This window comes from Ruditapes philippinarum, unplaced genomic scaffold, assembly GCF_026571515.1.
Source record: "Ruditapes philippinarum isolate M1 unplaced genomic scaffold, ASM2657151v2 ctg7565_1_1_1_1, whole genome shotgun sequence".
Taxonomy (NCBI): domain Eukaryota; kingdom Metazoa; phylum Mollusca; class Bivalvia; order Venerida; family Veneridae; genus Ruditapes; species Ruditapes philippinarum.
The window spans coordinates 39,082-52,509 of NW_026859148.1; the positions used below are offsets into that span (position 1 = coordinate 39,082).

At 33.0% G+C, this 13,428-nt stretch overlaps 1 protein-coding gene and 1 long non-coding RNA gene across 2 annotated transcripts in view; one reads left to right on the forward strand and one right to left on the reverse strand.

The window, feature by feature from the left end:
- Positions 1-12,960, forward strand: part of LOC132755422 (uncharacterized) — a 48,338-nt gene extending 35,378 nt beyond the window's left edge. Inside the window, exon 3 of the long non-coding RNA XR_009629207.1 lies at positions 12,641-12,960. This is a non-coding gene — a long non-coding RNA (uncharacterized LOC132755422). The remainder of the gene's footprint in view (positions 1-12,640) is intronic.
- Positions 5,079-9,502, reverse strand: LOC132755418 (uncharacterized). The gene is made up of 2 exons (XM_060746285.1): positions 7,915-9,502; positions 5,079-6,136 (listed from the first exon to the last, which is right to left on the reverse strand). The coding sequence occupies exon 1, from the start codon at positions 9,357-9,359 to the stop codon at positions 7,923-7,925; it is 1,437 nt and encodes a 478-aa protein (XP_060602268.1). The 5' UTR covers positions 9,360-9,502; the 3' UTR covers positions 5,079-6,136; positions 7,915-7,922.
- Positions 12,961-13,428: the final 468 nt, after the last annotated feature.

Genomic DNA, 13,428 nt, shown 5'->3' on the forward strand with positions numbered 1-13,428 from the left:
ACATAACATGACAATAACCAAAATACATATAACAAGACATTAACCAAAATAAATATAACATGACATTAACCAAAATAAATATAACATGACATTAACCAAAATACATATAACATGACATTAACCAAAATACATATAACATGACATTAACCAAAATACAGATAACATAACATAAACCAAAATATTATGTATAATATGGTTATTTCACATTATCATGTATCTATGTATATATAGGCATTTTTGCATTCTTCATTTGAAAAAAGGAATGGATAACAAATTAGGGAAAAATACAAAACATAAAAGGTGTCTGATTTTTGCATTACATCAGTTGGGTCTTTGCTTTTTCACAATGAATAAGCAGAGTTTCCCCTTTTTCGCATTGTAACATTTTTTGCTTTTTCCACATGTAACAAAAGTAAATATGCAAAAATGCAAAGGCATAACAAATAAGAGGCATTTTATTTGGCACATTTTTGGAGTAGTTTTGTTTCCCCTAAAAAATTTGGAAAAGGCACAACAATAATGATGTTTTCGCATTTTCATGGCAAACTTTGCATAAATCAGTCAAATATTTGTCCATGACACTAAAATACAAAATAAAAGCCCCTCTGGAAAATATTTATTTGAATTGTTGTTAGAAATTTCAAAACTGTGAGAAACAGGAGATTTCTGTTTGAAAAATACTGAGTATTAATTATTTCCCTTTATTTTTCAAAGAGCATGTTATAATTAGGCTCTATGATCAGGCTATAACAACCAGACTGGTTTTAGAAACATCATAATATATGCAGTGGGTATAAAGATATAATAATAGATAATAAGATGTAATTACATATAATTTTGTAATTATGAGAAAAGTAAAAAAAAAATATTGCCATAATTTTCACAGGGGAATTTTCCTAGAAGAATTGTTGACGGATTGGTGGGGGAAAATGTTCATTAGAAACAGGCAAGGGCTTGTAATGTTAAAGTTGTAGGGTGATTTTTCCTTTATCAAAGTTAGAGTGAAAATGACTGTGATGACAGGCTGAGCATTTATGTATCATTAATAATGGCTGCTTCTCACAAAATTGGTGTAAGTTTTCACTGAAACATGTGTTAAACATTGTAACATCACTGACAAAAAGGCAACAAACATTAAAATACATTTTTTACTTTGTCTCAAATACCCAACTTCATCATGGTTCATAGTCAGGTATAATGCTGTTGGAATTCTTTTGTTAACACATGTGTAACTAAGATAGTGTTGTTCACAATGAAGTAAAAAAAGAATTATCACCAAGAAAACTGTTGTTTACATCAAAGAATCAGAAGACATTCTGGCACTTTGTACATATTTGTTACCTATGTGCTTGTGAAAACTGCATGCCTTACAAATTATTGGCAGAAAAGGTGAAGGAAAAATGTCCTTGTGGCTGTTCACACTTGGCTACAAATTGCCATTATCATTGATTGTTGAAAGAAATGGTAACAAAGAACAACAAGTATGGTGTAATTGATCCTATAGACATGCTTTTATCACCTTTTCTTTGACTTATTGTTAAATATGTATGGTAAAGGGAGATAAAAAGGGTACTGAAAGGGAGATAATTTAATTGTTTTATAGGAAAATGACCAATCTTTGACAAAACCAAGACCTAGATCTAAATATAGGTGTTACTGTTGGTTTAAAAGTGAGAAATGGGTACAACTGTATAGCACTGATGAACGCCTGTGACTGTGAAACGGTTAATGTTGTTTGTTTTGTCGGTTAAATAAAAATGTGTACATATATGCAGATCACAATAAGACTACTTAATCTGTTTGTGCAGTTATTTTAACCAACTTGTGTAAATTTGAAAATATTTGCGTATCATTGAGAGTTATAAAGAATTGAAGTAGCAGTTTTTAAATGGATTGGTCACACCAGTAACGATAATAAAATTATAATGTAATAAACCATTATATAAACACAGGTTAAGTATATTTGGGTTATCGGAGAGTGTTACATCAGTTAAACAAATCGGTTATCATTATATATAGAAGATAGAAATAGGTGATAGATTTTCTAGTAAAAATAAATGAAGGAGTCGAATAACATGTCATTATTTGACAGCTGTTCTTTTCAAAATACGATGAAAAAACAAATGTCTGCCAAACATCAGCCTGTAATAACATCTTCCTTCACTAAATGTTCTTTCTTTTAAACCATCATGGCATAAAAAGAACAAAGGTAACATATTATAGTAACAATTTGTATTGGAAATCATTTTTCGCCAGCACATTGTGACTTTTGAGAACTTTCCATAATATATTTATTGTTCAATTTTTTGTATTCAAGTTACTTTGTTTTCTTAACATTCCATCATTCATTTTAGTAATTATTAAGAGGTCCAAAAGATTGTCATAGAGACATTATTATATATGATGTTCCACTTGGACAGAAGTCCTCTTTGACACACCACAGTAGCCCACTTAGGACATAAATCACTAAGAAAGAGGTCCACTAGGACAAAAGCCAACTAGACGGCATGCCAACATCAATAGCCACTAGGTCATGAGTCCACATGGACTAGGAACTGTCCACAAGCTTGATGGATAGCTTTCTCACATGAAAGAGTTCATAAAGTTAAAATGGGATTCAAACCCACAACATTCAATGCTGGGAGTTTTCTTATAGACATAATTATAGGCAATTTCTCTTAAAAACCTCCTTAACATCTTACATGCTAGATACACAACCACTAACTTCTCTGTATAAATAGTTTGATACATGGAATACATGATCTTTGTAATCTTGAACCAAATTAAATTTAGAAAAAAAGAACATATATAATTATAGAAGACTGAAAGGGTGGGGCTGTTTGGTTTTTTGAAGGATTAATAATAATTCATCATGAAAATGATTAACATGAATTTTATATCTCCTGGCTTAAAACTAAGCTTTCTATATCAACAAAATTAATGATATTTGAATGATTTAATCAAAGAGTTATTATAATATATATACACAAGTCTAGTTTACAAGCTGGATAGATCTGTTACATTTATTATTTGACTTATCATGACATGTATTCCAGCTCATTTTAAGAAAAATTTAATTATCTGGTACTTTGTTGAAGAGAATACTGTCTTTGAATTTCAATTTTGAATTTGTGGCTGATTTAGTTCATTAATCTATGTAATCATTGGGGAAAATTTTTTTTTAGTTCTTACAAATGGCGAGTAAACTATATATTAGAAATGGAGAGACACTGGTTATCAATATACTAATTGATGTATTTAGAAAAATGTTTTATTCAGTATTGTCTAAAAATTGAATTAAGTGTTCAAATTTGAAATTAATTTTGTTCTGTTTGTCTTTAGATGATACAAAATTTAAATAATTCAAAATTTGGATAATACAAAACTTGGATATTACATAATTTGGATAATTACAAAATTTGGATATTGTTCCAATCATTATTTTCCTTACCACAGTGTTCAGAGAACTATAAAAACTATGAGAATAAATTAAACATCCCCCAGTATACAATCAAGTAAAAATATGTGAAGTGTTTTTGAGACTGGTGTTGACTACAGCAATAACTTTAACAATCTTGTTAATTTGAAGCATGCCTCCTACATTGAGTATCCATAAATGTTGTTTATTGCAGTTAAAAAGGCCTGTAAACTGCCACTTTTCACTTAAAATATTAAAGTTTTGTTTCAAAGTTTCATGTACCTCTTTCAGCTATGTTATAAAACATTCGGAACAATAATTAATGACACATGCTGCTGGAAATTTGTGCCGAAGTTGTTTGAATATTTTCCTCACACTTCATTCGAAATTCAGGGGATTTTCTCGGATTTACAAAACTCTGTGATACCAAGACAGGATCCCATCTGCAAGGACTTTTCGCTAAGCCCTTAACTTATTTGATGAATTTTTATGTTGTATGAACCTGAGACAAGATCCTACACTTTTCATTACGTTATGAGGGAAATGGATTCATTTATTTCGGCTTAATTTGCTGAAATTTTTGCTCTAGGGTGAATTGAAAGCATTTTATGTCTGCCAATATCTCAGCACATGCTTGGTGAACAAAATACAACATCTTTTATAATATTCTTTTGTTTGATAATAACATCATTTAAGAATGATTCTGTTAATCCCCAGAACTAATCTGTGAGGAATTCAACTCCTGCTGTTTATGTTTTTTCTTGTGTTTTGTGATAACCAGTGAATTTATTAACCCCTTTTTCCCCTGCTAAATATCTGAAATGGACTTGTCCATATTTCATTTCATATTTCATTGCGGGCAAAACCATTCATTAGTTTTAGGGAAAATTTCAATATAATGTACTAAACTGAATATGAAACAGTGCAGACCATGATAAGATGACACATGGAGCTGCCTGATCTTGGTCTGCACTGTTCGCAGGGGTAGATTCTGTAACGGCCAGCAAACCATATAGGGTAAATGGAATAATTGTGTGTATTTGAGCTTATTTATACTCGCCACCGGTTGCCCATATGGGCGTACCTCCAGAAGAATATTAGTCTTATATATTTTTTTGAGGGTATTGCAAGATACAAATTCAAAAAGATGCCCCAAATCCAGAAGCTTCCCCTGGTTCTTTAACATGTAAAATGGACCCCCATCCAAGCTTTAGTGCAGGATGGAGGGCATTATTTGAATAAAGCCGGAGGCTGAGCATGTACAAAATAGCATTTCATTTTGAATTTATGGTTTAAGTCGCGTATTCAAAGGTTTAAATTTCCCGCTATATCACGGACATGCGCGTGACTACCGGAAGTAATAACCGGAAGCATGAAACACATGTTTTCACTCATTTAAAGAGTGTTTTTTGTTGCAATAAAGCAACTAAGGGAGGGTTAAAACCTCTCTATATTATATAATAAGACATTAATCACATACTATGATACTATACACAAGGGAGGGTTTGTACATGCTCAGCCTCCGGCTTTATTCAAATAATGCCCTCCATCCTGCACTAAAGCTTGGATGGGGGTCCATTATTTTTCATCAAGCCTTCGGCTTCACATGTACAAAATAGCATCTTTAAAGGCAACAAAAAACAAATATTTTCCAAGTTTAATACCCCAAAAAATATTCTATGTTCCAAAAACAGCATCATTATAAGAAATACCAGATTCTAAGTTTCTACAATAAAACTTATGAAAATTTTTAGATGATTTCCAATCAGCAGTTTTTAAAATCTCCCTTATTGAACATCCTTTATTATAGGCAGCCGAAGCTGATGCTCCTCTATAAGAATGTGCCTTATATTTAGTTATATCAATCCCTGCTAAACTTAACACATTTTTTAACCATCTTGCCAAAGTGCTCGAAGAAACAGCATTAAAGGTAACATATGAAACAAACACCTTTTTACTTTTTCTAATATCAGCAGTCTTTTTAACATAATAAAGTAGAGTATGCATTGGACATATATTTTCTTCCAGATAATGCTCTATCCTTATAGAGTAATATTGACCTGTCTTGGATGTCTTCAAAATATCCGTGAATGTGAAAACAACTGCCTGTTGTTGAATAAACATATTGTCTAAAGTTAAAGAACACAAAGTCTGAGCTCTTGGTGCAGTTGCAAGAGCAATCAAGGCTAAGGTTTTAAAAGTTAATAATTTCAAAGATAACCTAGATAATGGCATTAACTTTTGTAAATAACACAAAACAACAGAAACATCCCAAATCATTATATAACGCGGTTTAGCCGGTTTATGTAAAAATACACTTCTCATGAATCTTACAATCATTTTGTTGTCACTGCACCATGTATTTCCCAATAAGGACAATGTTTGCATTAACATCGCTTTATGAAGATTTATAACGGAATAAGACATACCAGATTGAAATAAAAAATACAGGTAACTCACGACTACACCTTCAGACGAACAAATTGGACTGGAACATCTAATAGAATTCCACATATACCATCTTTTCCAGGCACTGCTATACTGTTTTCTTGTGCCCTGTGACCAAGATTCTGCGATGAAATCTGCAACAATTGATGAAATTCCCTTACTCTGCAGGCTTTCCCTGATAACACCACTCCAATCATTTTTAATTTTCTTCCTAATGGGTGTAATGTTCCATTGTGCGGCAACACTAGAAGATCTCTGTGTCTGGGTAACCTGATAGGAAAATCACAAAGGTTTTCAAGTAGAATAGGGAACCAAGGTTGTGTGAACCAAAAAGGAACAACCATTAGAGCTCTATCAACCTCATCAATAACAATTTTATTTAGTACTTTCCCAATTAAATTAAATGGAGGAAAAATGTATGGTATCATATCCTTCCATGATAATGAAAAAGCATTAACTGCGTAAGCCCCTGGTTCGGGAAACCATGAAACAAATTTAGGTAAGTGATTATTAAGTCTAGAAGCAAAAAGGTCTATGTTAGGCATAAATGTGTGTCTACATAATCTTTCAAAAATATCTTTTTTCAATGTCCATTCAGTGGAATCTGAAAAATTTCTAGAATAATAATCAGCACTTTTATTTAATTTACCAGGGACATGTACAGCAGAAATATATATATTTCTACTTAAACACCATTCCCATAAACATTTTGAAAGGTCATCTAATTCCAAAGAATTCATACCACCAAAATTATTTATGTAAGTTACCACTGAAACAGAATCTGAATGAATCTCAATATGAATATCACAAAATTCATTGTAAAATGCTTGCATGCAGTAAAAAACTGCAAGGAGTTCCAAATAATTAATATGATAACCACATTCCTGATTTTTCCATCTGCCTTGTGTGTGCAAGCCAGAAATCAGGTCTATTCCACCATAACCTTCCATCGACGCATCTGTAAAACACCTTCTGGATACAGAAATAGGCCTGATTCTTTTACCATTTTTATTCTTCACGTTTTTTAACCACCATTGAATTTCATGGATACTTTTCGTAGATAAACTAACTTTATTGTCAAAATTCATATTTTGACCTAAACCTATCAACTTTTCTCTTTCAAGGGCTCTATAATGTAGTGGCCCTTCTAAAATTGCATAAAAAGAACTAACTATCACACCTATAAAAGATGCCAACTGTCTGACCAAAACAACCTCATGTTGCAATAAATAGGATGCTTTCGACATAATTTTCTGCACTTTTTCATCAGTCAAAAATACCTTGAACTGAACTGTATCAATAATATGACCAAAGAAAATAATTCTCTGACAAGGGATTAGTACAGACTTTTTCTCATTTATAGTAAATCCTAAACTCTGTAATGTCTTTGTAATAGTAACCGTATTATTCAAACACACATGTGACAACTCATTGAAATTAATAGAATCATCAATATAATAAGAACAGCGTATATCTTGCTGTCTAAACCAAGCAAAAATGGGACGTAATACTTTAGTAAACAAATATGGGGCTATTTTCAAACCAAATGGTAAACATACAAATGAGTATAAAATAGAATTGAATGAAAACTTCAAATATTTCCAGTGTGAAGGATGTATAGGAATAGAGAAATATGCATCAGATAAATCAACTTTTGTCATAAAGTCATTTTGTTTAATCAAATCCAAAACAATAGAAAATGTTTCCTGTTTAAAATGACTATATTGTACGAACTCATTTAAAAATCTCAAGTTTATAACTGGTCGAAATTTATTATTAGGTTTAGGAACAATAAATATTGTTGAAATAAATTGATCAATCTCTGATTCTGATTTAATAATTGCTCCTTTTTTCAACAAATCTTGAACTTCATTATGAACAATTGCTTTTTGATCTGAACAAAAAGGAATTTCATTAGGAATGCTTCTTTGAAAAGGATTTTCATTAAAATCTATCTTATACCCCGAAACTGCATTCAAGATCCAAGGATCTGAAGTAAATTTTTTCCATACACTTAAAAAATACTGTGTACGTCCAACTTGACTTACCCTTTCATTTATTCCTGATCGTTTGGGGCACTGGCTGTAGCAGAAGCCAAGGCACCTCTTCTCATACCTCTTCCTCGTCCGCCTAGACCAATCTTGAAAGATTGTCCACGTAACGGATACGGTCTAGTCCTAAAACCAGAACGCTGATTGTATGTAGATGACTGGTAGCCGTAATTACTAAAATTTGAGTTAACAAATCCTCGACCAGAGCGTCTACGCTGGACACCTCTATAATTGCTGTAAGTATAATCCTTACCAATGTACGATAAAGCATCACAACTTTTGACTTCTTTTGAAACATCATCACCAAAAAGTTTGGTTGTTATAGGCATCGAAATACTACACAATGAAGAATACTTCTTCTTCAAATACGGTCTTATAAGATATCTCCTCCTCAAACTGAGGTTGTATTGCACCTGACCCAGAACAGTAAACAGGTCAGAGAAGATACATTTTGCCTCATTTTTCATAAGATTGTTCTTTTTCACAAACTCAAGCAACTTAACAACTGGACCTAGGCCCGAAACCACAAGATTTTGTATGTCCACCATAAACTTATCTTGAAAATGGGCTCTTTTGTCTAATGTTTTCCATATTTCCTGGTTAACAATGGGCGGAATGGCCCTGTCACAATTCTTAGGTACTTGGTACTTATTCAAAATAGAGTCTAAGTCACACTGGGCAGTAAATGCCGTGTTAATTAAATTGGCCAAGGACTCATTCACTGGCTCACCTTTCTCTGGTATCTTTAATTTGGGAAGATCCCATGTATCACTATCCGACTCAAGTCTATTATCAGTACAACCATCGTCAAAAGCCGAAGAAAAATCTTTTGACAGATTACGAATCCCTGTATCTTCAATATCAACATCTTGGGCAGCAACCTCCACCCTAAGGTTAGGTTTTAATGCTGCAGGAACAGCAGAATAGTTATCATTCACAGATTCATCATCCATATAATCATAATTATCCTCATTATAGTCATAGTTATCACAATCAGGGAGAAACTGAGGATTCTGTTGAACAACAGGCTGTATACCAAGAAGAGTCCTAAGACCTTCAATATCCTTATTAGATAAGTTTTTCAAATCAAATTTATCCGAGGATAAATTTCTGTCCGATATTTCCGAAGAATTAGTATTCAAAGTTTTACCTGACTGTTTTTTGCCTTTACCACGAGGGGGTTTATTTTCTTTCTCCACCACGACGGATTTTAACCGTTTTTTGTCCGAAGACTTTTTCTCTTTCTTACCGGTAATTTCTTGGTCCGAAAACCCAGAAAAATCTCCCTCCTCACCCGAAGCATGAAGGTCTATCCTATCGAGAAGAGCCTCTTGGGCCATAATAATGCGGTTAAACGCAAAATAACTTTTAAAATAACTAAAACTTTCAAAAACACGCGACAACCACAACGCCAAAACAAAAAGTGAAAACATGTGTTTCATGCTTCCGGTTATTACTTCCGGTAGTCACGCGCATGTCCGTGATATAGCGGGAAATTTAAACCTTTGAATACGCGACTTAAACCATAAATTCAAAATGAAATGCTATTTTGTACATGTGAAGCCGAAGGCTTGATGAAAAATAATGTTTAAGCACTCATACACAGGACTTCCATTTAATTAGTCTCATCCGAAAGACTGATTGGTAATTTTAGTCGGCCAGCTCGGGAATCGAACCCACAATGTCAAGATTACAAGTCTCGTTCTCTAACAGATTGAGCTTTGCGGGCTGGCAAAAAAAATGGAATAACTAACAATATTTTCTATGTTATTTTACAAGTTGCAGTTGGCCTGACCTTTCATAGAAAAGATCCTAATTGTCTTCATACTTGGGCATATGATGTAGTTATATGAAATGTGTGCTACATGCCATATTGCCTGTTAATGCAATGTTCATTACACTATATTACATACAGTCACACTTTATATATCAAACATCCATCATTTTTATCACAAACATAATCAAGTTGGAAACACTAGTAAGTAATAGCATGATTTTAAGTCTATACAGTATGTACATTCTTCATATGCACATGTTTTAGACTGTTTATACCAAATTCCCATAAACTGTAATTGAACATATTGTGCCAGAAAATTCACCATAAAATTGATAGAAGTAATTATCTTTTTTATTTCTTGTATATTACATGTTTACTGAACTGCAGCATTTCTCTCATAGTCTTGTACAGAAACATTGTGTTAATTTTGTGGGGACAAAATTGTTGTTGCGATTACCAATGTGGCACCAGGTAGAACATCTGTGCCTTTACAATAAATCTATCACGAAATGGCAGAAAATTTAAATATGCACATTTTCAGCATTTTCTTTGCTCTGAAAATCATAAAATTCACATGTGCTGGCATTATTTTGTCGACTTTAGTTTAATTATTCTTCATGGAGTATGTTAGACTTGTTGTGTCGCCTCTACGGAGTAGTGGCGACATGTAGGGATCACTTCTCCGTCGTCTGTCTGTCCGTCTGTCCATCTGTCCGTCTGTCTGTCTGTCTGTCCGTCTGTCCATCTGTCTGTCTGTCCGTCCGTCCGTCACAAAACTTGTCCGGACTACCCCTCATAAACTACTGGTGCAATTTCATCCAAACTTTACAGGAATGATCAGTATCAAGTCTAGTTGTGCATATTGTCAGCATTTTCCGGTTCAATGATTTTTATCAGAGTTATGGCCCTTTAATAATTTTTAATTTTAAAGTTTGTCCGGACTACTTCTCTTATACCACTTATGCAATTTCAATGAAACTTTACAGGATTGATCTGTAGCTCAAGTCCTTGCGCATATTGCAAGGGTTTTCCGGTTGAATGATTTTTGGCCGAGTTATGGCCCTTTGATAAAAAAGGTGTTTTTTTCTCTGTGTTGCCAGATACACAAAAGCTTGTCCGGACTACTCCTCATAAACTACTGGTGCAATTTTATCCAAACTTTACAGGAATGATCAGTATCAAGTGTAGTTGTGCATATTGTCAGCATTTTCCGGTTCAATGATTTTTGTCAGAGTTATGGCCCTTTAATAATTTTTATTTTTAAAGTTTGTCCGCACAAGTTCTCTTATACCACTTATGCAATTTCAATGAAACTTTACAGGATTGATCTGTAGCTCAAGTCCTTGCGCATAATGCACGGGTTTTCCGGTTGAATGATTTTTGGCTGAGTTATGGCCCTTTGATAAAAAGGTGTTTTTTTTCTGTGTGCTGCCAGATACGCAAAAGCTTGTCCGGACTACTCCTCATAAGCTACTGGTGCAATTTTATCCAAACTTTACATGATTGATCAGTACCAAGTCTATTTGTGCACTGTCAGTCTGTCTGTCCGTCTGTCACAAAATTTGTCCCAACATGAAATTGGCCATTATGAGGCGACACATGTGATTACTGATCGCTCTTGTATTCTTAAAACATCACGAGTTTGAAGTCGCAAGTTTGAAGTCGGCCTGAGTTTGAAGTTACTAGTTCATTTATAGCAGACTGAGATCGCCTTTCTCCAGTTATAATCATATCCTCCACTATTATCAATTAATGTTTTATTATGATTTTACCTGTAATTAATGAGAGAAAAGAAAGAAGAGTTTCTGGGCAACTGGAAAAGAACGCAAAGATTGTATGCTTGCACAGTAGAATAATGAACTGAACCAGTGACTAAAATAATATCTCAACTTCTACTAAACAACTTCTTTGAAGAAGCTACGAATAACATTATAATATGGAATTGCTATGATCATGCAATTTAGACTCAAATTAGGGCATATATTACAAAAAAGTTTCCACTGACACAATTTTTTAATAGGTCTTGGTTTTTATCTTAAGATTGTTTAGATAACAAGTGTTAATACTGTATTGAATTCAATAAAATAATGTTAGCATTAAATTTTTTACTAGGGGTAAAGCATTACAAGCAGAAAATGATGTTAACGAATGTATAATGACCTTTTATTCTGTCACTTTGAAAAGAAATTTTGTCAGGAAATTTGTCAGCAAATATCGGTTACAATGAGATGGGTCCCAGTCTTTTTTTACTCTATAGAAATATGTAATGGTTAGGTATGTAATTATGATAAATAATGAGGTGTGATGGTGACAATAAAATGCTTGTGCCATGTATCTGCCGAGGTTACGGGAGGTATAAATCAAAGATCCGACTCTAACAAAGTGTGATCTTGTGTTTATTTTAATAATAGTAGGGTTACAGCACCCCTATTCCAATATAATTATGATCTTTTTCTTCTTCCTTTTTTTTCTTAAATAAACTTTTAAGGTTAAATATTGACACAACACAGTTTAAATTAAGTTGGTGTCTTTTAGTACCGTGTTGAAAGCTTAAAAGTACATTCAGCTATTCAAAATGAAATAATTGATTTAAATCTACTGATAAGTGTCAAACGGCTATTATTTTTTTTTAAGAAAAATAAATGAAAAGGTATTATAAATCTTTTGATATGAAGATATTGTAAAAGTTTTGTTGTGAACCTGCTTGACCTTTAGCATGATGCTTCTATTCTTCTATGCTTTAAAATCAAAATTGATATAACAAATAGCGCAATTTCAATATACCTTACAGTTTTAAATGGCAGTTGTTTAGCAAGAAGGCAACTGTCATGGCTGAAGACTTTGAACAGAGTGTCATGTAAAGATGGGAAATTAAATTAATTTATTCATCAAAGTTTCATTAGATTATGAAGATCCATTAATGAAAATCCTTGTTTCTGATTTCAGGTTGGATGATTTGATGGATCTGGTCGGGGAAATGTGATCACTTACCAAACATAAATATTTACCCAGCAATGACTCTGGTGTGTTCAAAGATACATGTATCCCCCAACATAACATACCTTGCCACCAGGTACCACATCAGGTAATTAATTACAGGTATAAACAAGGCTAGCCCTGGTTCTCTTGATCTGCTGATGTATGGGGGCAGCATGATAGAAATGTTTTTGGTATCTGTAAGTAGACAACTATAAACAGAAGCTGTCTGGTGATTTATGCCAAAAGAGAAACACTTGTTACCCCATTTTATTGCCTGACCAGCACACATTAAGAAGATCAGTAATTTACAAGGTGATGTCTAGAATCTTGGTAATTTTGCTGTCTAACTGTTAATTCACATTAACAGTAGAGAAATGTTAGATTACTTGACCAATTAATTAATTTTTTATTTCTTTATCTACTGTTATGAATGATAAAATTTCTCTTGATGGTGCTTTAATACAAAATGTATTTGTTACGAAATCACTTGCGATGCATTTTTTGTCATTTGAACTAAGAGATGATGAATTCTTATATCAGTTTATAGGGTCAAACAATTCTTTCTGATGGTAGCGTGACAATAAATGCGAAAGATTATTACATGACCTTATTGGTCCTTACATTAAAGTGTTCCCTACAGACTAATACTGGTACTTTACTAACTGCAATACCAATAAATATTAATTATTCATAACAACTTCACAGAAAAATTGTAAGCATAATCATTTTTGCTTGCCTACTAATAGTTATTTCTT